Source organism: Bos indicus x Bos taurus, chromosome 23 (assembly GCF_003369695.1).
Source record: "Bos indicus x Bos taurus breed Angus x Brahman F1 hybrid chromosome 23, Bos_hybrid_MaternalHap_v2.0, whole genome shotgun sequence".
NCBI lineage: Eukaryota > Metazoa > Chordata > Mammalia > Artiodactyla > Bovidae > Bos > Bos indicus x Bos taurus.
Genome location: NC_040098.1, coordinates 35,899,052 through 35,919,057, shown reverse-complemented (window position 1 = coordinate 35,919,057; position 20,006 = coordinate 35,899,052). Strand labels below are relative to the sequence as shown.

General features: G+C 39.2%; 1 protein-coding gene and 1 non-coding gene across 2 annotated transcripts; one reads left to right on the top strand and one right to left on the bottom strand.

Moving 5' to 3' along the window:
* The first annotated feature begins 175 nt into the window (after positions 1–175).
* On the top strand, positions 176–8,807 carry LOC113881501 (chorionic somatomammotropin hormone 2-like). Its single transcript, XM_027524510.1, has 4 exons — positions 176–180; positions 288–397; positions 6,475–6,656; positions 8,535–8,807. Exons 1-4 carry the CDS (start codon positions 176–178, stop codon positions 8,790–8,792), a joined length of 555 nt encoding a protein of 184 aa, XP_027380311.1. The 3' UTR covers positions 8,793–8,807.
* Positions 3,994–4,102, bottom strand: LOC113882363. Its single transcript, XR_003508371.1, has one exon. It is a non-coding gene; the product is annotated as a U6 spliceosomal RNA (small nuclear RNA).
* Positions 8,808–20,006: the final 11,199 nt, after the last annotated feature.

Here is a 20,006-nt window from a genome sequence, read left to right as displayed (position 1 = left end):
CTACCAGAAGAAATTTAAGTTCATAAAAACATTATGATGCTAAAACCCAAAATTTAGACAGAGAATAGTGTGGGGTCGGGTATATAGACATTCCAAGTTCTCCATTGATTAGTGCATCAGGCACTCAAGGACCACCCTCACTGAAGTCTTTATTGCTCAACCTACAGGTACCAGCATGGAGTAAGAGATAGCTCTACTCCACAGGCAGTTGAATCCTCTTTTATGGCCTCATGGCTTTCCTTAAGAAGCATTCAATGCAGCACATTTTTTCCACCCCATCCCATCAGGCTGACTCCCCATGGTCAGCAGGCATCCTCACCCTGGGATCATTCCCCATTCGCCAGGGCTCCAGCTCCCAGCTTCTGTGGACTCCAGTGGACTTACAACCCTGTCCGAGGTATGAGAGGCTGCAGCATGGCTTGTCTATGTGGTTCTCACTCCATTCAGACTGTCACAGATTAGTTAGCTCACTCCCCAACTGCTTCAAATGCCTCCCCCGTCCCAGTGGATGGCCATGGACACGGGGATCTCTCCAAGTGCTTCAGCCCCTTCACTCCAGGTGCAGGCTGGTCCCACTTGCTCTCCTCCTTCTTTCCCCTTCCTCCTTGCCCCTTCTTTCCTTTGTCCTACCAAGTTCTGTGTGGATCCGGATGTTCCTTCTCAGTAGTCAGGGAGTCCTGCCAGGATTCACCTGGTCTTCTGTGAGAACTGCTGCTTCTTTAGACGTTCTTGATGCATCAGTGGAGAGAGGTGTACCCTACTTCCACCTACCCCTCCGTCATCTTGTCCACCCCGTTTGTGCATGGATTAGAAACGAGTTTCCCTTTCTATTAAGTAACATTGCTGTCACCACACACATTTAACTTTTGCTTTTTGAGGAGAACACAGGTAAGTTCCACTCTCTTCAGTTCAGTCAGTCATTCAGTCGTGTCCCACTCTGTGTGACCCCAGGGACTGTGGCACGCCAGGCTTCTCTGTACATCCCGACTCCCAGAGCTTGTTCAATCTCATGATTAGACCCGAAGCTCAAACTTAGATCTTCATCTTAATAATTTTTTATACATAAAAATATGTAACCTTTAAAAATCTCTCCCTATTTGTCCTACCCTTCAGTCTTTGGCAAACATTTGATACCCTGAGTTCCCTTTTTTTTTTTGTGTGAAACTCCTTATAGTTGAGATCCTATGGTATTTGTCTTTCTCTGACTTAGTTTACTTAGTGTAATGCCCTCCAGTTTCATCCATGTTGCCACAAATGGAAGGATTTCTTTCCCATTCTAATGGCTAAATAGTATTTACCTATATAGGTCACAGGGAGAAGGCAATGGCACCCCACTCCAGTACTCTTGCCTGGAAAATCCCATGGATGGAGGAGCCTGGTAGGCTGCAGTCCACGGGGTTGCTAAGAGTCAGACACGACTGAGCAACTTCACTTTCACTTTTCACTTTCATGCATTGGAGAAGGAAATGGCAACCCACTCCAGTGTTCTTGCCTGGAGAATCCCAGGGACGGGGGATCCTGGTGGGCTGCCGCCTATGGGCTCGCACAGACTTGGACACGACTGAAGCGACTTAGCAGCAGTAGCAATAGCAGTATCATAGTGTTGTGGTCAGAGAAAATTCTTGATATAATTTCAATTTCCTTAAATTTATTGAGGTTTGATTTGGGGCCCAAGATGAGGAGAATGTACCATGTGCACTTGAGAAGAAAGTGTATTCTTCTGCGTTTGGATGGAATGTGCTGAAGATATCAGTTAGTTCTGTTTGGTCTAATATTTCCTTCTAGGTTTATGTTTCCTTATATTTTCTGTTCTGATGATCTGTCCACTGGTGTAGGTGTGGGGTTAACATGCCTACTATTATTGTGTTATGGTCAATTTCCCCTTTTGTGTCAGTTAGTGTTTACCTTATGTATTGAGGTGCTCTTATGTAGGGTACGTAAATAGTTAAAATTGTTATGTCTTTTTCTTGGACTGATCCCTTGATCATTTGGTAGTGTCCTTCTTAATCTCTTATAATAGTTTTGATTTTAAGGTTTGTTTTTTCTGATACGAGAATTGCCAATCTGGCTTTCTTTTGATTTCCATTTGCATGGAATATCTTTTTCCATCCACTCACTTTCAGTCTGTATGTGTCTGTAGGATTGAAGTAAGTCTCTGGTAGACAGCATATATATGGATCTTGTTTTTGTATCCATTCAGCCAGTCTGAGTCTTTTGGTAAGAATGGAAGAAGATAATAGCAAATAAAGCAATTGATAAAGGATTGCTTTCCAAAATACAAGCAGCTCAAACAACTCAGTCATCAAAAGCAAAGGCAAGAACTGCAAAAATAAACCAGTGAGACCACATCAAACTCAAAACCTTCTGCATAGTAAAAGAAGCCATCAGTAAAATGAAATGACAACCTATGGAATGAAAAAACATATTTGCAAATCACATATTTGCTAAGGGCTTCGTATCCAAGTATATATAAGAGATTATGCAACTCAGTATGAAAAGAAATCAAACAACCCAAATTATTAAATGAGCAAAGGAAGAGTAAGTGTTTTGAAAAATCTGATGAGTAGACTGTAGATGACAGACCCTGTAAGTTCTTCTTTCCAGAAAAAAAAGCCTGTGTCTTCCTGGCATTGCTTTCTTTATCTCCAGTCATCTGTTTGGTGATGCAGTTCACAGTATACATCCTTTACCTAATAGCAATCACTGAACACTGAGCTATATGTGCTCAGAATAGCCTTATTAACTATAACAAACTAATAATTACATACTTAATCTTGAGGCATTTGAAATCTAAGGTGATTGTCAGAATTTTCCACTCCATTGTTTTCTACATTCTTTTTCAAAATTGAAACACCTAGTATGGAAAAATGAATAGGGGACCTAAGTAATACATGCATAGAAGTCATTTAAAACTGGGAGCATTACTGAATTACATTTTTGGGGAATGTATTATTAGTAATACTATTGCAATTTTATTGCCTTTAATTCTCTGCTATACTAGTGGATATTGATTTAAAATAGTAATAACAACATATAGCACATAGTGCTCAGGGTACAGTAGATTGAGAAAGACAAAGCTTATGAGGCTGGAAGGGAAATCACAGAAAATTAGCAACGGTATCAAAACGAAGTGCAGTATTGCCTAGAAAGAAAACAGAGTTCTCTAATTGTTTGGAGACAACACGAACAAGCAAGATGTGAGCCAACCAGCTTAAGCTGTGTACCAGAAACTGCACCAGAAGGAAAGTGAAGTTCATAAAAATATGCTGATACTAAACGCCAAAATCCAGACAGTAAGAAAATAGGGTAGGGTTTATGTGATGCTGAAAACTACTCAGAGAGGTAGACATGGAAGCAAATACACTAATGAGCATCAGAAAGATCAAAGCACAAACGGGTCTGAAAAATAAATCATCAGTAGTCTGATGAAAAGAATAAGAGAATCAAATTAGAAAACCAAAATATAAAGACTTGTGCACGTGATAGACCCAGAGAATTCTCAGCAGAGAAAGTTTCGGCCTTAGTGACCAGCGAACAGAAGCCTCCAGCATCAAGAACAACAACCCTGGGCAGGACTCACGACTGTGCGCTTCTGGGAATAGCCGCAGTTTCAAAGTTTGGGCACCATACCACCGAAAAGCAAACGCAGACAAGTATTATAGCTTGCTATGACACTGAATCACAGACAGTAGTGTTTGTGAGTTTGCTTTTCTCATTCAACTATAAAGTTAATGAATCACTAACCAATGATATTTGACACCATCAGTTTCCAGTCAGATCCTCTTTAGTCATACAATGGATATCTGAACCTGTTATATGATCCCCTATAACAGTTTTTAGAATTGAATTTCTTGATGTTTAATTGAAGGGGACTTGCTTTACAATACTGTACTGGTTTTGGCCAAACATCAGCATGAATCAGCCATAGGGATACCTATGTCCCCACGATCTTGAACCTCCTTGCCACCATCCCACCCCTTGAAGCTGTTACAGAAAAATATGGAAGCCTTAACAGATTTGTGTGTCATCCTTGGGCAGGGGTCATGCTAATCTTCTCAGTATTATTCCAAATTTTTAATATATGTGCTATGAAAGCAAACACACGTATAACAATTGGGGGAATGTCATGGAAACATGTAGAATATCATATAGGAAACGAATCGCCAGTCCAGGTTCGATACACGATCCTTGGGGCTGGTGGGAGGGGGGTTAGGGATGGGGAACACGTGTACGCCCGTGGCGGATTCATGTTGATGTGTGGCAGAACCAATAGAATATTGTACAGTAATTAGCCTCCAATTAAAATCAATAAATTTAAATTAAAAAAATAAAAAAATAAGTATTTGAGATAAAATATTAAAAAAACAATTTAACAGAAAAAAAATCATATAGTTAGTCATCTACCAATAGATGATCAATTATATTAGGAATTAGGGTATTCTGCTATATTTACCGCCTCTTATAAAGTTGAATTTTATAAGGTCCAAAGTTTCATGAAGGAATTAAGCACATATTTATGCATAGCACATGTATACATGCACAGAAATATATGCACACAAATATATGTTATATAAGCTATTATCCTCCTGGCCTGTCACAATAAGATCTTTACTTGATGAGAGAGATGGTCCCAAATTACTCCAACTTATATGTCTTGTTTTTGAGGACCACTTCTTTTATTTTCCAGAGAAGGCAATGGCACCCCACTCCAGTACTCTTGCCTGGAAAATCCCATGGAAGGAGGGCCTGGTGGGCTGTAGTCCATGGGGTCAGTAAGAGTAGGACATGACTGAGTGACTTCCCTTTCACTTTCTTTTATTTTCATCACCTAATTTTAAATATTCATTTTATTCTTAGATACCATGCCCATTTAAACTAACTAAGAGCAGAGAAAACCTAATAAAGGCTGATATCTTATCCTTCATTAAATTATCACTCTTCTGGTAAATTGGAAAAAGAATCATGTTCAGATCTCATTCAGGAGGATAAAATCTCTATTTTTTCAGTTCTCTTGTCCAAACTTAATTCTTGCTCACTTTAGTCTTAAATTCTGCTTACTTACAAAGGTCAGACAGGAAAAGTAATATTAAAATCATGCTTGCAAGAGTCTATGATTTATGCTTAGTTGGCCAAAGGTAGGGCCAGGAATAATTTCTGAAATATTACAATACATCATGGAAGCATGAAGGTCTAGTTCTACTGTCAAAGAGGAGATGTTTGGAGATGGTTCAAAAACTAAGCCCCATGGGTTGTCAGGATATATTCCCGACCAGATAGGTAAATTTTATCCCTAAAAAGTCAAAGTCAGGAAGAGACAGGCCTTGTTTGCAGAGCCCATGATGTTGTCTTGGGTGCTGATCAGGTAATATTCTTGTGTTATCATTTGGAGATTTACTTGCTATTTTCTCGAAGAAACAAACATAATGAGAAGAATAAAGATGCATAGAGTAGAAGAGCTGCCAAGGTGCCAAGAAGAAAGGCTAGCCAAGAGAATCAGGCCCCCACACTGATAATTGTCAAAGACTTAGTGAGTGTTTTATAGACAGAGCAGAATAAGTGGATAAAACCAGTGTTCTAGGGTCACTGCTGTTTTGCAGTCAAAGACAAAATATTTTTCTCTTTAGGCAGAGTCATCACAGCTCCTGATGTGGTCCTGGTTACACACATGCAGACCGAGGGCCACAGGCATGTGTGATGTGACATCAGGAAGTGAACAGATGTACTGGTGCCCAGTGACCTGCATCTGCTAATAATGGGACCTGGGGAAAATTACTTGCCCTCTCCAAGTCATCACATCTTTATTAACAGAACTTGATGATCATAGTGAGATTAAAGTTTTCTCACAGGGTTCCTGTGAAACATAAATTTTGAGATGTTTTAAAGCTTTTGTGAAAGTATCAGAACATGCATGGGGTTACTAAGGTGAGTGAGCAGATCCAAGGTACAGTATCTTTTTCTCTTAGTATTCTCTCTGTACTCAATAGTGGTGATCAGTCAGTCACGTGTTTACTCTTACCCCAGTGTGATGGTAAACTACACAGATCGACTGGACTTTTCTTGTCATTTCAGTGTCTAAAATTCAAGCATTAGTCAATGTAGAGTAAAAAAATTGCAAACTCCTAGAAGGCCTCACTGCTCAGAGTATGCAGAGTCCCAAGATTAAACTGTCTTAAAAGAATGGCCTAAACACTCTGGCTCAGAATTAAGTTCCAAATGTTTGCAGAGCACAGAAGTACTTCTGGGAGCAATTCAAAAATACATGGAAAAACCTACTTATCCAACTGTCTATCTGTGCAAATATCATCAACCATCTAAATTTACACAGAAAGTGCTCCTTCTTCCCCACCCCAACTTCTACAGCAAGAACTCCTGATCAGAGCAACAGGGAAAGAAAAGGCTTCCCTCCACAGGATGGATTTGATGACCTCAGGTGACTAGATCATCTCAGAATGGCTCATGTTTTTATTTAAACAGGGTCCTGCCTGCTGCTGCTGCTGGTCGTGTCTAATCTGCTCCTGTGCCAAGGCATCTCATGCCTGTCCTGCCGTCCTGACATGTTTGTCTCCTTACAGAAATCCCTTATTGATGTGTTTATCAATGCCGCCAGTCTCTCCCACGACTTCCATAACCTTTCCACAATAATGTTCAATGAGTTTGTAAGTACTCTGGTGTGGTGGTTTAGTTGCTAAATCGTGTCCAACTCTTGAGACCTTGTGGACTGTAGCCTGCCAGGCTCCCAGAAGGAAAATTCGCCTAAGTGACAGGGCTATACTATTCTTTAAACAAGAAGGCTGCAATAACACCCTCTCTAGGTCAAAGAGGCCGTCAGTTCATAAGATGTTGAAGAAAGGATCAGTTTTGTGAAATCTCAAAGATTCCTAAGAAGTGCAATAATTTTTTCAATTTCCTTTCATTCATTTTCTTTTTTAAATTTCCAAAATAAATGATTTGGTATTTATCAGCTAGGAATGCCATAAAATAATACAATAGACTCAGTGGAATAAACAACAGAAATTTCTTTCCTCACAGTTCTGGGGGATAGAAGTCCCAGATCAGGGTGCCAGCAAGGTGAGGTTCTGGTAAGAACTCTTTCTTCCCAGGCTGGCTTCTCTGTGACTCCTCCCAAAGCGTGGGGGGTGGGGAAGAGAGATAGAGGAAAAGACACAGAGACACAGAGTGAATTCTCTGGTGTTTCAATTCATGAAGATGCTAAACCTATTGGATCAGTGTTCCACCTTAAGAGCTCATTTGACCTTAATGGGCTTTGCTGGTGGCTCAGATGGTAAAGAATCTGTCTGCAGTGTGAGAGACTTGGGTTCTATCCCTGGGTCTGGAAGATTCCCTGGAGACTGGAACGGCAAGCACTCCAGTATTCTTGCCTGAGAAATCCCATGGACAGAGGAATCTGGTGGGCTATAGACCATGGGATTCCCAAAAGTCAGAACCCTTTTCGAAACACAGCACTTTGGCAGTTAAAGCTCTAACGCATGAATTTGAAGAACACAGATTCAGCCCACAATACTACCTGACACAAAGCACTTTCAGGTGGGACTGGGCAAAAGGAAGTATGTTGATTTTTGGGTCCTTTCTCTCTGAGCTTTCTTCTCCAGGCTCAGAGTAAATAGCCAATAAATGAGAACTGCTCTGCAGTGAACTGGGTGGGTGGAACATGTAAAACAAAGCTGAATCCCGGTCACAGAAACGAATACTTTGTAGTTTTTTTAAAGGTACAAATTATTGTTCTAAGATTTCAGTGAATAGGTTTCCAGCTGCAATAGAAGGGGTGTTTACAATTGGAAACAATTATTCTCTTTCTGAGCAAGGTATTTGAAAGTTGTTATGTTAATTCTTTTAGGTCAATCAAGGAGCACACAGTAGAGCAGACAGCTAATAAAAGGTGGAGTTAAAGTCTTCTATTAAATTCACGTAGATCTTTTTACTCATTAGCTTTTCTTTCATCCTCCATTTTGACTGTCTATTTTTTTTCCAACTCTTACAAGTAAACAAAATATTACATGATTAAATGAGGTGCACGCATGCATTCTAAGTCACTTCAGTTGTGTCCAATTTTTGACAACCCTTCTGACTGTAGCCCAACAGGCTCCTCTGTCCATAGGATTGGCCAGGCAAGAATACTGGAGTAGGCTGCTGTACCCTCTTGCAAGGGAAGCTCCTCACCTTGGGTTCAAACCTCAGTCTTGTTATATCTCCTGCATTGGCAGGAATATTCTTTACCACTACCGTCCCCTGGGAAACACCAAATATTGGTACATATGTGCTATATTTGATTCAAATAGTAAAAAAAAAAGATAATAATAAAACGAGAAGGGAAAAGGTTAAATTTAGAAAAGTCAAATTTAAAATCATTTTTATAGAGACAATATATAGAAAAGTAGGAAAAGAATGACTTTCAAATTTTGTGACCCCCCCCCCCATTAAAAAAAATACACGTCTATCAAACATGTTAGTGTTCTGGTAATGGCTTCATCTACTGAATGCCCAACAACCCTAACTAATTGCCTGATTACTTTCAGGATGAAAAATATGCCCAGGGCAAACTGTACTATATCAATGCCACCAAGAGCTGCCACACCAATTCCTTCCATACTCCCGAAGAAAGAGATAAAGCCCAGCAGATGAACGTGAGTCTTTCACCTGGGTTTTTCACCGGATCAAAAGAGACAGTCTGTAGGTTACCAGACTTTAGATTATTAGAGGCTATGTTAACTGTATATGCAGAAAAAGGTGGAGGAACCGTAAGCAATACAAGAGAAACTGTATTATGCAGCTGATGAAGCATGAGCGAAATCAAGGGATGACTAAAGATCTGTAGTAGCAAGATAAATAACAGATCCATAAATTGTCCATGCAGACAACTTTAGTTCAACCCATGCATTAGACACAGGATTGCAGCTATTATTCTGTATGAAAACAGGAAATGAATGGGAACTTCCATGTGTAAAATATAAGATTGCAAAATTCATGAATATGTAAGAAACACACCCCAGTTTTGAGTACTCCCTGTTAGTAGTGACTCCTACTTGGGAATCCTATAGTGCACCAACCGAGCCCTCGCATCTGCCTTTCAAGGCTCTCCTGATTCTGCTTCTACTTCTCTGACACCTTCTTCATTCATCATTCTCAACGACTCCTCTGTCACCTTATATTCTTAATATGTAAGTCTCCCCCACAATGGCCTATAAAACATTGCTTTGCTTCTCATGGCGGCAACAACTGCATCTGTTCTGAGGATAACACAGTTTATGTATCAAGCCTCAATCATTTATGGCAACTCCAAATTTTCACTGTTATAATCTCTTTCTGATTTCCTGCATTATTCTTCCTCCTAACATTATTTAAAATATTTTCACATGTATCCCCCCTTAAAATTCTATCTTCTCTCTCTACAACCTTCTTAATGATACTAGCATTCTATTCCCCTGTTAAGCTCATTAATAATGAGGGTGAACAAGTAAAGGAAACAGGACAAACAGGAATAAGAGGAGGGATTTTCAATAAGCTTAAATGTAAAGTTCATTGAGAGTTACTACATGGCCTTACATTTTACTCAGCACTTTATGTGACAAGACTTCCCTGGTGGCTTGCCTAGAAAATCCCATGGACAGAGGAGCTTGGTGCAGGCTACTGTCCATGGGGTTACAAAGAGTCAGGCACGACTGAGAACTTCACTTTATATGCATTACTATATTTAATCCTATTCAGTTCTCTGTTCTTTACCAGTAAAACACTTCATGGCTGTAAAGAAATCAAGCATATTAACTAGAGATCTTCAGCCCCTGGGATTTTCAGGCTCAATTCTGCTAGTAGTAGTGAACTAGGGGGGACCCTCCATTGTGAATCCCACTGATGCTGTTACTAAAGACAACACTGTGCCATTTTCTGCCCGGACACATGTCAACAAAACAACTGTTCTGATATCAGTAGGGGGCTGGTATGGGATCAGGTGAGGAGAGAAGCCTGTTTAGGAACGTCATGTCTTCTTCCTTGTCTCTTTGTTGTAATATCATAAAGCAATTACCAATCTACAATCAATAGGAAGGACTCATCTGATTCATTAATACGAATGAATCACTGGGTGACAATGATGTGGGCACAGGTGGAATCCCTCTTTCCTGGGTCAGGCACTGCAGAACATACTGACTTGCGTAAATACTTAGATTCTCTCACGGAAATATACAAACACAAAAGAACTCACTGAGTGGTGGTAGAATTTCAGAAGTAAAAAGAAATTCTTCATGTTATACATTAGAATGCATAGAATAATTAGTTCCTAAAATAACCTAGATGTTTAAAAATTCAGCAAAGTGTGAAGTAATAGCTTACATTTTATACTTTTGCAACTTTTACTACCTTCAAAAATCTCTGCATGCACATAGGAATAACCAAAAGTTTTTTAGGTCAGCTGCTCTGAGCAAAGATCACGTTACCAAAACCACTGAATTATGATTTTTTTAATGAGACCGTTTCTTCTGGTTGCTTAGAATGAAGACCTTATTAAGTGGACATTCGTGTTACTGTACTGCTGGAATAATCCTCTGTATTATCTAGTCATGGAGATTCAGAGTATGAAAAATCTGTCAGAGGCTGTCATATCAAGTGCCATGGAATTGAGAATATGTCAGAGAAACTTGAAACAATCATAGAGAGTCAATTCAGGAAGGTGAGCATCCTGCAGAGGGCTTTCTTTCTTTGTTCATGAATGAAAGAGGTGACCACTGTAATGCATAAGGAGTTTGGAAATATCTCATTTTGTAAGAAAAAGATTCATGACTTCTATATACTAGGTGGCTACTACATAAACCAGGAGCCTAGACATTCATAGTGATAGATTCTACTGTAAAGGAGTCCGAATTTCACTGCAATTTTTGACATGTGCAGCCTTCCCTGCATTGCACACACTTCCACCAACAGCTTGCCTCTTCCTGGGCATTGGTGGTTGTAGTGTTTTCAAGGGTAATAGTACTAGAGAACAGAATTTCCAAGATCAGCATTTTTCTAAAGTATCCCAGGACATCTGCTATTGAAGTTCCACTTGTCTTCTTTCTCTGTTCTCCTCAAATCAAAGGATGAGAGTGGGAAGGAAGAAAAGAGAAAGTTAAAACTAAACTTGAGTTCCATTTCTAGTTTTTAGATTTCTAATTGTTTTCTCAGAGGCTGGCTCCAAAATCCATTTCTAGAGAGTTTTATATTCATATGTCTTCCCCAAATCTTTATTTGATAATTAGAAGGCAAAAAGATAAGCAAATACTAATAAAACACATAAGAGGTCATTATCATTTGGGTATTCAGATTATTTTTCCAGTCTTGAAGATGATACACGAGGCTCACATTCCCTGGTCAAGATTCTCATCCATGAAGTTCAGCGATGAAGATAGGCGTCTTTCTGAATTTTATAACCTGTTCCACTGCCTGCGCAGGGATTCACGTAAAGTTGACATGTACATCAACATCCTGGCGTGCCAAAACCGCAAAACGTGCTAAATCCACATCCATCCCATCCAGCTCTGAGATGGTCATAATCATCTATCCCATAGCGAGCTTCTTGAAATTTAGAGCATTTTAATGCATGCTCTGTAATGGGTCAACTCTTAAAAATAAACACAGACGCTTTAGAGATGTCAAAATCTAAGAGGGCAATGTGTTAACATTTCTTATCTTCATTTAAGAGTAAATCAAAAGAAAATCCACCCCTACAATTGAGAGAATGAAGCGCCTATTAAAATTGGTCACAAATAGCAGAAGCTGGCATTACAAAGAAGACCATTAAGAGATTATGTAAGAATCACAGCCAATTATTCTGGGTCAAGTTATTAGAATCAAAGAATTAGACAATTGTTCATGGTTCTGGTCATGCTACCAAGAAGGCTGAATCTCAGGATTCTTTATGAAAGCCAGCCACGACTTTCAGCCAACTATCACAGTGTTACACCAGACAAGATAAGTGTTTTGCACTTTTGTGTAAATAGCATGAGGTTTACTGAACTGTCTAAAGATTGTTAGGATGCTGTCTTAGTCCTTCTGGGATGTTATAACAAAATATCACAGGCTTAAAAACAATGGAAATGGATTTCCACAGTGGGGTCATGCAGGGTCCTTTCTGGTCACACAATTCCTACTGTATCCTCACACGGGGCAGGGTTCGGGAGCTCTGAGTGTCTCTTATATATAAAAGCACACATCTCACAGAAGAGGGTCCATCCTTACAACTCCATCACCTCACAAAGGCCCCACCTAGGGGTAACATAACCGTGGGAATCAGGATTTCATCATATGAAATTTCTGGGGGACACAAAGGCTGAGACTATAGCAGATACAAAGGTGAACCGGCTCATCCTCCTGCAGTGGCTGTCGTCACCCACAGTCCACTGCATCCTCATTTCCAGCATCACCTTGCAGCCATTCCATACATTCTATCACTCTGGGTTTCACAAGTCCAGGTCAGTCAAGTGTCAGCTCCATCTCATATTCAGCCTATTCAATGTCTCCCTCTCCCCTGCTGAGGCCCAGGGGACCTACCAGAAAGTGCAGATGTGTCCATTTCTGCAACGTTCCTTCTCTCTCCCTCTCTGGATCTTCATTCCTTGGGCCATGTTGGAACTGGGAAGATGGTAATGAGATGGGAAAGTTCTGACATCACTGACTTACATGGTGCCCTTGTAGCCTTCTCTTGGTCCAGACGGACTGATCTGAAATTCCCCCTGACTAACAAGTGTTTCTCTTGAGGGGTATCCTGATTATATTCCAGGATATTCACAAGTTGGGGATCCCCAAATTCCTGGTTTCCTTTTTTATCAGGGAAAATGTTGTAGAACCACAGCACCACACCTGCAGTTTTCTCCACAGCCTCTCTGTTTCCCTCACTCTGCAAGCACCATGTGAAGAAAATTAGCAGCCCACAGTCAGCTGCCTACTAACTGACCCACAGGAACCCCATGTATAATAAACACTCTGATCAATTGAATGGCAGAAATATGGGTGTGCGTCTGTCCACTGCCTGAGGCCTCTGGACAATTGTCCAACTGGTCACATAGACACTGAGTAGATCAGAAAGCTGGATTCAAAAACACATTTATCTGAAAAGTGAGATACCATTCTGTCTTCCTTTTAGAGTAACTATCCTTGCCGTTAATTATTTGCCTTACAAACATGCCCTAGTAGGTTCCTGAATTATAAAATTCTCCAAATAGACTGAGTCTCTACTGAGACTGGAGCAGTGTGTCTGGATTAGTGATGCTCAGCTTGTTCAACAGCCGCCAAACAACCTGGGATGAGGGCCAATCACTTGACTGGCTCTCCTAAGAAGTCAGTACCTAGAAGTCAGTCACTAGGAAGATAGTGGCTCTTCCTAAGAAGAGGCTGGCTTTGCAGCATCTTTAGGGCTTTAGCAGTGATTCATGGTAAAGAAAATGGGAAATAAAAAGGTAGAAGGGAAAGGGGGATGAATAAGAGAGAAGCAGAAAAACAGAAAGAAGGAAAAGCAGCAAAGGGAAAGTGAGTCTAAGACTTGGGTAGTGAAGGATGAAATGCTGTTAGAACACTTTATTTTTAAGGACCCAAATGTATATGCTCTTTTTTAATATTCTAGAGCAAATATCTCATATTCCCTTTCCATGAAAAAACCTTGTAAGCACTTTCTAAGTCATTTACTGCCCTAAACATCTAATTCTATTTTGTTACTTGCTTAACTTTCTTTCATTCAATGTTTCGATATTTCCAGCAGAGAGGATGGTATTTATTAGAGGGAAAATTTGGCGGTTGGGGACAATGCAATTGGAGGAAATATACACACACCAATAGACCACACACATCCTCATGTATTTGTCTCTTATAAAATTTATTTCAAGCATAAATTTAGGACTTTAGATCAACAACAGAAGTGGTGACATTCAGAGCGCTCTCCTTGCTTGATTGTGACATATAAAGTGAATACTGTAGGTTTCAGACAATATTGAACAGAGCCATAGATATACTATAGAGTCAGTCAGGAATAGCCAAAGCAGGGATATTTGGACAGGATTTAACAACCACTCCCTTGCCATCCAGAAAGCGTTGATTTTCCCAACTTTTACAAATTTCCACGTAAGATTACATTTGAAGAAATGGCCCTATTATATCAAGAATAGTAGCAGTGGTTACCGAAAGGAAACAAAGGAAGAACCTTTGATGTTCACTGACCTTATAGATTAGTAAGTCACATGTCATGGATACAATGAGGACTTAAACTGAGGTTTAAAAAAATCTCTCTTTTCCCAAAACAGGTCCGCAAGTTGTGGAGAAGGAGAGGGTGATATAAACACGCAAACTGCTATATTGCATGGCTGGGTGAAGAAGAAGATGTGGAGCCACCACGGGGCTACAGTGGATTGAAGTAAAGCTAGGAGCCATCTGAGTGTGTCATAGGAGTGACTCAAATGGGATGGCTTTATGATGGAGTTTTGAAAAGTTGATGGGATATTGATGTGCAAAAATAGGAAAACAGTATATCTATCAACTCATGTATGATCATCTTATGAAGTAAGGATCTCTGACATCCTAGATCAAGGCAACTGAGATATTAATACACATAGCATTATAAGGTATCATTGAATAATCAAGTTTGAGAAAAACACAAGAAATGTTCATTTTTTACCATGCATGTTGTATCTTTCATGGTTAAGCTCCCATGGTATATTGCATATATTTTGTAGGGTTAGAATGGGGAAATACTTGTATGGATTTTTATGCATTTGGGAGAATCATATATTGCAAAATGGAGAGTTTGTTTTTATTCTACAATGTAACAGGAAACCAAGAACATTCAGTCCAAGAGAGCACTATGTCCAGAATTAGATAAGAGAAACTTTAATGTGGATTAAGTAGTTGTGTCTGTTGGGGCTGGTAGAGAAAAAGAAAAAGACCAGAAAGAGCTGGAAATATTATGACACTAAAAATCAAAGAGGGCTCTGCCAAGTAAAAAGTCACAAAGCATGTGAGAGATACAGGAAATGAAATAGACCTTGACCACATGCAAGGAATGAGGCAGTCAGAAGAGCCAAAAAAGGCACCCAGCAACATGGGACTAGCTGAGTCAATAAATGACTGAAAAGTTAGAGAAAAGGGGGGAGATAAATTAAGGTTTTATCCAAAAGCACCTGAGCTCTATTTTCCTGTATTTCATCAACTTAGTACCAGAAATCACCAAAAAATTTTGAGGTTCTGCAGCAAATGATAGAAATAAGTACTCTAAGGTGCCTCTGCTAGACCCTATGGAACACCAGAACCAAAGCAGGACTACCCAGTGATAACAAGCAGTAAGTCACTAATCATGTTCATCACTTAAATAAGACATACATTGTAAAGCATAGAGGATGAATGGAAATCAAATGGAAACAACACATACCTTTACAGACCCAGCCTGCTGCTGCTCCTGCTAAGTCACTTCAGTCGTGTCTGACTCTGTGTGACCCCATAGACGGCAGTCCACCAGGCTCCTCCATCCCTGGGATTCTCCAGGCAAGAACACTGGAGTGGGTTGCCATTTCCTTCTCCAATGCATGAAAGTGAGAAGTGAAAGTGAAGTTGCTCAGTCGTGTCCGACTCTTAGCGACCCATGAATCGCAGCACGCCAGGCCTCCCTGTCCATCACCAACTCCTGGAGTTCACTCAGACTCACGTCCATTTTGTAAGTGATGCCATGCAGCCATCTCATCCTCTGGCGTCCCCTTCTCCTCTTGCCCCCAATCCCTCCCAGCATCAGAGTCCTTCACAATGAGTCAACTCTTCGCATGAGGTGGCCAAAGTACTGGAGTTTCAGCTTTAGTATCATTCCTTCCAAAGAAATCCCAGGGCTGATCTCCTTCAGAATGGACTGGTTGGATCTCCTTGCAGTCCAAGGGACTCTCAAGAGTCTTCTCCAACACCACAGTTCAAAAGCATCAATTCTTCGGCGCTCTGCCTTCTTCACAGTGCACTCTCACATCCATACATGACCACAAGAAAAACCACAGCCTTGACTAGACGAACCTTCGTTGGCAAAGTAATGTATCTGCTTTTGAAATGCCCAGTGGGCAGCAATTGTGAGTCTAGCTACTTGGACATCTTCTGCCATAATTATAACCTCTTTGGATAGTGAAGACAACAGATGGATGAACCACTGAAAGATATTGAGAAAGAAATGCATGGACAAGTGGAAAAGACACCATAAGCCTTAAACACTGATCTATGCCTGCACACCATACCATGTGTGATGGGAGCCAGGTGGGCCTAATCAGGGGTGGATTTTTCAAGAAAGCTCTATATGAGTTGGCACTGAGAAGTTTGATTCAACTCAACTGTTTCAACATGATTCTGTGATTCTAAGACTCAGCACCACTTGTCTCATTTAACTGCCCTAAGTCAAAAAGGGTATATACTTATTGCCTATTTCAACACTGCCAAGATATCATAAAAGTTTTCATCACAAGGAGAAAATTGTAACTATATGGTGATCATTTCGCAATATATATCAAATTATTAGGTTGTACACCTGAAACCAAAATAACATCATAAGTCAATATTATCTATGTATAATGATACCTGAAACTGAAATAGCATATTTGTCAATGTGACTTATGTAATGATTTCTATAATATAATGGTCATATAATCATTATAATATGGACATAGCACATATCATACCTTCAATTTACTTCAGTCACTCAGTCATATCCAACTGTTTGAGACCCCACGGACTGTAGCACATCAGGCTCCCCTGTCCTCCACCATCTCTGGAGCTTGCTCAAACTCATGCCCATCGAGTCGGTGATGCCATCCAACCATCTCATCCTCTGCCATCACCTTCTCTTTCTGCCATCAGTCTTTCCCAGTACAGGGTCTTTTCCAATGAGTCAATTCTTTGCATCAAGTGGCCAAAGTATTGGAGCTTCAGCTTCAGTATCAGTCCTTTCAATGAATATTCAAGGCTGATTTCCTTTAGTATGGACCGGTTTGATCTCCCTGCAGTCCTAGGGACTCTCAAGAGTCTTCTCCAACACTGCAGTTCAAAAGCATCAATTCCTTGGTGCTCAGTTTCCTTATGGTCCAGCTCTCACATCCATACTGACTACTGGGAAAAGCATAGCTTTGACTAGATGCAATTGTATTTATATATATAAACATATAGGTACACACACCTATGTAAGGAAAAGGTTTTGAAAAGGAATATAATTATATTTTGGATAAAGAAAACAAATAAACTCGTCTAATTTTTTTTTTTCAAATGTGCATTTTGGCTATCATGTTTGGTTTAAAACCTTCTCTTTAAATGTAGTTTATGTTTATGCTGATAATAGATACAGAAACATGTCTTAACCTTGTAACATTAACTGTAGAACAGTTTATTTACAATAGCTAATTAAAGTCACAAAATTTTGAAACCTATACGCCTGCCCAGTACTCTGCTATTGGTCATTTAACCAATTTATTATTGACTTAATTCCTCCTTGACTCAGAAACTCTTATAGGTGCTTTGTTTACATCAATACACAAAGCAGGCAGACACTTATCCTCATGGAACTGATATTCTAGCTGGGGGAAGACAGATAATCTGCAATAAACATGAATCCAAGTACATTTTATGGTATGTTAACTGGTGATCTGTACTATTGGAAAAGAACTAGTAAAGCAGAGGATGGGGTTTAGAGAATAAAGGTGAAGAAAGGGAGGTGATTTAAAGAACAACAACTTAGACCACACTGAGGGGAGCAAACATGCTCTCTTGCATTCAAGATTCAGGTTTCCCCTGTCCAGTCAGGTCTCTTGGTCTTCCTCTCTGCTGCTGCTGCTGCTAAGTCGCTTCAGTCGTGTCTGGCTCTGTGCGACCCAATAGATGGCAGCTCACCAGGCTCCCCCATCCCTGGGATTCTCCAGGCAAGAACACTGGAGTTGGTTGCCATTTCCTTCTCCAATGCTTGACAGTGAAAAGTGAAACTGAAGTCACTCAGTTGTGTCTGACTCTTAGCGACCCCATAGACTACCCAACTTCAAAAATGTTTCCGTCTTTGAGGCTTTTTGCAAACTCATGCAAATATGCATGTTCTGAACATTCTGCCTCTCTTCAGTTGAACTAGTTTCATAAAAAATTGCTGGTAAACTCCCTAAAATTAAGTAACATTTTATGCAGCAAATTTTGATAATTTTCTGATTCCTGAAGAACTCATCTCCAAACTATTTCCATTTTTCAGCACACTGTCAGTGATGTAATTATATTATGTAAAAGTATTATATATGCATTGGTATTCTAATATATTATGACATTTAAAAAATATACACAAAATATAAACTAAATGACACTGAGATAAATAGAAATAGAAATGGAAATAGTAAAATTTTCTTCCCCAGGGGATGAGGACACTCATTTTTATGGCCACTGGACTAATGAATATGAATGTACACACATAATTATACCAGTTATTTAACTATCATGATAAAGTAATTTCTTTTTTTTTTTCTATTCATTTATGATGAGGATATTACATCTCTGACATTCTTGTTCTTTTCTCACACTAGTCTTCTACAATGAATGTATCTCAAATAATAAATTTTCTTACTATTTAGTATTCTGATCACATCCTCACAGGTTTTATAATATAATGTTTATGTTTAAAATTTTTACAATTCTAGTTTTAGTGTCCTTTTTTTTTTTTCTGTCTTGAAAATTTTATTGGTCTTACTTTCTTTTTTTTTTTTTAATATTTCAATAAATGTTCTATAGATACTCTTCATCTGATTTTCAACATAGCCATTTGACACAGCAGAATAAGCCTGCACACTGTTCTGTTCCTAGCCACATGTTTGTACAGTGAGCTTTATACTGTTTCCAATAAATGTTTTACTGAAACCTAATTCTAATAAATACTTCAATAACCTGCTTTTATGAATGTAACTAAATTAATCAGAACAATATTTTTACCTTGGTTTTCAGAGTAAAACACGTATAAATAATCAAAATTCTTTAATTGTCAACTAGAATCTTTTTTTAGTATTTTCACTAAATTACTGATGTTTCCTCTGAAACATATAGGTTTTTAATTACCAGACTTTACAGGTGAGACTTTTTGAGTTTCTCTCGGTTTCTTTTCTTTTTTTTTTTTTTTTTATTTTTATTTTTTTATGTTAATAAACTTCTGTTTGATTTTGTCCTGCTATTCTGTCATTTCTTACAGAGATCCTCAGCTAAGACCTAATTGATAGCTATAGGACATTTCATCCCCCCCCCAAAAAAAAGACTGCTCACTATGGCAATAATTGAAGCTGACTTAGGGTGACATAGAGGCTTATTTCCCTTTACCCTTTTAAGTTCCTAGCTGAGGATCTCTGTAAGAAATGATAAAGTAATTTCTTTTACATATAGTTTCAATCAAAGTTCTCAGAATACCACAAGGGGCCAGGAATACAATTGTATGTGAATAACTCTCTTCATATGCATATATAAAATTGTGTGAACTCAATTAAGTAATCATCTTTAGTTCTTTTGTTAATCCATCAATTCATCTACTGTCAAATAAACCAAACTCTACAAGAGATATCTTTTTTTCAGGGTTTAAATCTCAAGTCATAATAAAAGCAGAACAATGGCCTCGAATGAATAAAATGTTTTATGGATATCATCATATATATGCATTTGTAAAGACAATTAATGAAAAAATACAGACTCACAGTTTGCTGAAACAGAAAGTGTACTCACTCAGAGATGAATATACATATCACCTAGAAAAAATACTTTCTCAGCTTTGATGACTTCTAAAGAAAGGGACCCCATGACTTTCATCTCCAGCCTACTGTGGACTCCCTTCCATTTTCCTCCTCCACTTCCCTCCATGAAATCTCTTCCCTAGGTTATAAAACACACCTTGGGCTTCTGGTTCAGACAAGATGACATTGATCTCTTTGTGCCCACTCCTCTGTCAGTTCTGGAAAAAAAGACCACCAAAGGAGACCTTGTATAGTTGGCAAGAAGAAGGTGAACTA

Bases quoted from the DNA above. Each gene is read 5' to 3' on its own strand.
- LOC113881501 (XM_027524510.1), top strand. The intron at 398-6,474 runs GTATGAGAGGCT...TTATTTAAACAG, and splicing joins GACTTACAACCCTGTCCGAG to GGTCCTGCCTGCTGCTGCTG. The intron at 6,657-8,534 runs GTAAGTACTCTG...GATTACTTTCAG, and splicing joins CAATAATGTTCAATGAGTTT to GATGAAAAATATGCCCAGGG.